The sequence below is a fragment of the Miscanthus floridulus genome, chromosome 19, assembly GCF_019320115.1.
Source record: "Miscanthus floridulus cultivar M001 chromosome 19, ASM1932011v1, whole genome shotgun sequence".
NCBI lineage: Eukaryota > Viridiplantae > Streptophyta > Magnoliopsida > Poales > Poaceae > Miscanthus > Miscanthus floridulus.
Genome location: NC_089598.1, coordinates 49119817 through 49122929, shown reverse-complemented (window position 1 = coordinate 49122929; position 3113 = coordinate 49119817). Strand labels below are relative to the sequence as shown.

Genomic DNA, 3113 nt, shown 5'->3' with positions numbered 1-3113 from the left:
TCTTCGTTCATCCAGTAGCCTGACCCCGCTGTCGGGCGAGCGCATGACCCCGCCACCGCCGCTGCTTTCCTCTCCAACTCCGGCGAGAACGGCCGCGACACCCCCACGCCCCGATCTCAGTAGCCTGACCCTGCCATCAGGCGAGCGCATGACCCCGATGTTGCCGCCGCCCACCGCCGCTTTCCTCTCCAACTCCGGCGATAACAGCCGCGACACCCCCCGCCCTGATCTGGCCCGGCCGCCTCCACCAACACCAGGCCCCGAAGCCACCGGCCACCATCCCCACCGCCTGGCCTGCCTACATCCCCCATAAACCACCGGAGTTGGAGAAGAAAGAAGAGAGGCCGAAGAGACTTGTCAGAGTTAGGGAACACACCTGAGTTGGGGAAGATGCTAGGCGAGCACAGGTGCAGGCGAGGGAGCTGTCGTGTGTTGTAATATAGCCTTTGAATGGCAAGGATCGATCCCGACGATAGCTGCAATTTGCACCCACGACGAATACCAATAAAACCTCAGGTGTTTGGCAACACATAATTCGTACTCACCGAGTTCAAATGGGAATGAAACAAGATTCAGACATGTTGCATGACTGATGGCTGTGGCTGCAGAAAAGATTTGTATCCACAGACCACAATACACAAGTCCAGCTATCTTGAAGAGTTCAAAACCAGCCGAGAACAAGCCTATCGAACTTTGTGCTACAAACTCCCAAAAACACCAAAAATTTGATTTGACGAAGATCAGAACCCTGGCAGATCTACTCGTTGTCCTCCACAAGCTTGGTACTCAGGCCCTTCAGCCCTTCCGGGGGGATCTCAGCAACGGTGACCAGAGAGTAGAGCTCTTCCTTGGCGTCTTCCTCATCATTCCTCTTGCGTGCGATCCTGACGCGGACGCGCCTCGGCACACTCCGGATACCACTGCTCCAGATGTGCTTGTTGAGCTTCACATCGATCCTGACGTCCGTTGTGCCCATTGCCTTCTGCACGAACTTCCTGATTTCCTTGACAGCATTGGGAGCTTTCTTCTTGAAGGTGCTGCAGGAAATCAGGATGAGCTGCCAGTTATTGATAATTGGTTTGAAACAAGGGGCATATCAGCATATATGTAATCTATATGCAGACTGTACAAACATTGTGCAAGGATGGAGAACATGAAAAATCATATCAGAGATAAAGCATAAAAAATTGAACAAGACAAAGGACTAATGAAACACAGAAAGTGAAAGGACATCCAATGGTCCTGTGCTGCCCCTTGTGCTCTACTAAAAGCATGTGCAAGCAACCATCCAGCTTATGAAACACAATTGAAAGGACAGTGTAATCAAGGAACGTAGGGCACAAACGACAGCAGCACACTTGTACAACACAGGATGCGGCTTCAAAGCATGATTCACAATTCAGAAGACCCCACAAAAACAAAACAATGTACCAGAAAAGGAACAACCGAAGCGAGCATCAAATTAGAGATATTTCCTGCCCAAATGGAACACATGGCAGCATGTCAAGAGCCAACACATGTAACGATGAGCAGATTCCACTCTGCCGGGCATGTAACTGTGCACAGCCACATGTTTTAAAAGACAGGCACCTGACTATACCCGGAAACTAGTAAACTACACATTCAAACAAGGAGTTGCAACATAATCAGAGCGCAAGTCCAATTGCAGCACACTAGCTCAACATCTATATACAGGCCAACCAGAATAAAATGTGTAGGTAAACAAAGAACAGTGCAAGATCTGACCTTTGTGCCAGCAGGCATGTGATTTCATTAATATATAAAATATCTTGCTTGCTTGCAGTTTGCTCGCCTAATTGTGATATCCAGAACAAAACTGATAAACCTTATGTATTGAGCACGTTGACAGAATAAGACAATACACCAGCACCTCATCATGGAACAAAAGGCACTTTTTTTTTTTTTTTGATGAAACAGGAGGGGTTTTACCCCCTACTGGAATTTTATTAAAGATAAAAAATTGTTGCTATTTGTATGGTACAAAAGGCACAAATTGCTGCTATTTGTCTTGCTAACAATCTGGGATATATATACCAAGATGCAGCAGGTAGGATATATATACAAAGATGCAACAGGTATCACAACGAATGTAACAGGCAGGTACCACAACGAATGTAACTGGCAGCAACGCATCTTCCATGGGGACACAAACAGCAGTATCATACTTTTACAACAGAAAACAGAAGTCCTAATACCAGAGGTACCTGGACAAAACGTGACAAGCCACTGGGGGCGTTCAATTAGAGCAATTTCCTGCACAAATGTAACACATAGTAGCATTTCAAAGGAGCAACACGTGTAACGATGAGCAGATTCCAATGTGCCGGGTATGTAGAGTGCACAGCCACAAGGTTGAAAGGCAGGCACTGGACTATACCCGGAGGTCGCAATTGTTCCAGAAACAATCAGAGAACTAGACATTTGCAACGTGCTAGCCCAATATGTAGAGATCAATCACACGGAAATGCGAGTTCGCACATGCCGGCACCCCCCCAATCGATTCGTTCCCACCCCAAAATCTACCACCATGAGCTTGCAAGGAAGATCCGGTCGCAGTAAGCGTCGCGAGATCAGGTTTCGGGGGGAGACGGGAGAGGCAAGGGTGCGGAGGTGACGGCAACTATACCATCCGTGGAGGCGCTTGTGGAGGTTGATGGTGTACTCGCGGGTGACCACCTCGTCCTTCCTGGCCCCTCCAGGGCGCTGCTTCCTCTCCGCCATCGCGCTCCCTCCCTCCCTGCTCCTCGTACGGCAGTTGGTGACGGCGGCGGCGAAAGAGTGAGAAACCCTAGGCGTAGCCCCGCGTGCTCTTGTTGGATCGCGTCGTTATATCAGCGCTTTGTCTTCGAATTGGGCCGAACGGATGGGGCTAAGGTCCATCCTTTTGAAGCCCATCACCGGTTGAGCGATGGGTGTGGGTATTTGGCGGTTACTGTACCCAATGGATGCGGTCACCTTCTCCTACAACTAAGAACAAAGCGTGAACATCTTTGGGTGCGACATTTATTTTGGTTCGTCCGTCTGCCCACTCCGTGTAATACCCTGCGCGATAGAAAAAGAAACTGTCATCCCTGTTATCTCCGTCTGCTTTG

General features: G+C 49.2%; 1 protein-coding gene across 1 annotated transcript; it reads right to left on the bottom strand.

Annotated features, from left to right (window-relative positions):
- Positions 1–517: 517 nt before the first annotated feature.
- Positions 518–2831, bottom strand: LOC136527969 (large ribosomal subunit protein eL31-like). Its single transcript, XM_066520840.1, has 2 exons — positions 2648–2831; positions 518–1037 (listed from the first exon to the last, which is right to left on the bottom strand). Exons 1-2 carry the CDS (start codon positions 2740–2742, stop codon positions 758–760), a joined length of 375 nt encoding a protein of 124 aa, XP_066376937.1. The 5' UTR covers positions 2743–2831; the 3' UTR covers positions 518–757.
- Between the last annotated feature and the right edge of the window lie 282 nt (positions 2832–3113).

What these genes read in the sequence shown, in the direction of transcription:
- LOC136527969 (XM_066520840.1), bottom strand. Translation starts at nt 2,742, where the DNA reads ATGGCGGAGAGGAAGCAGCGCCCTGGAGGGGCCAGGAAGGACGAGGTG. An exon ending in CACAAGCGCCTCCACGGATG is followed by an intron (nt 1,038 to 2,647) that starts GTATAGTTGCCG and finishes GATTTCCTGCAG; the next exon opens with CACCTTCAAGAAGAAAGCTC.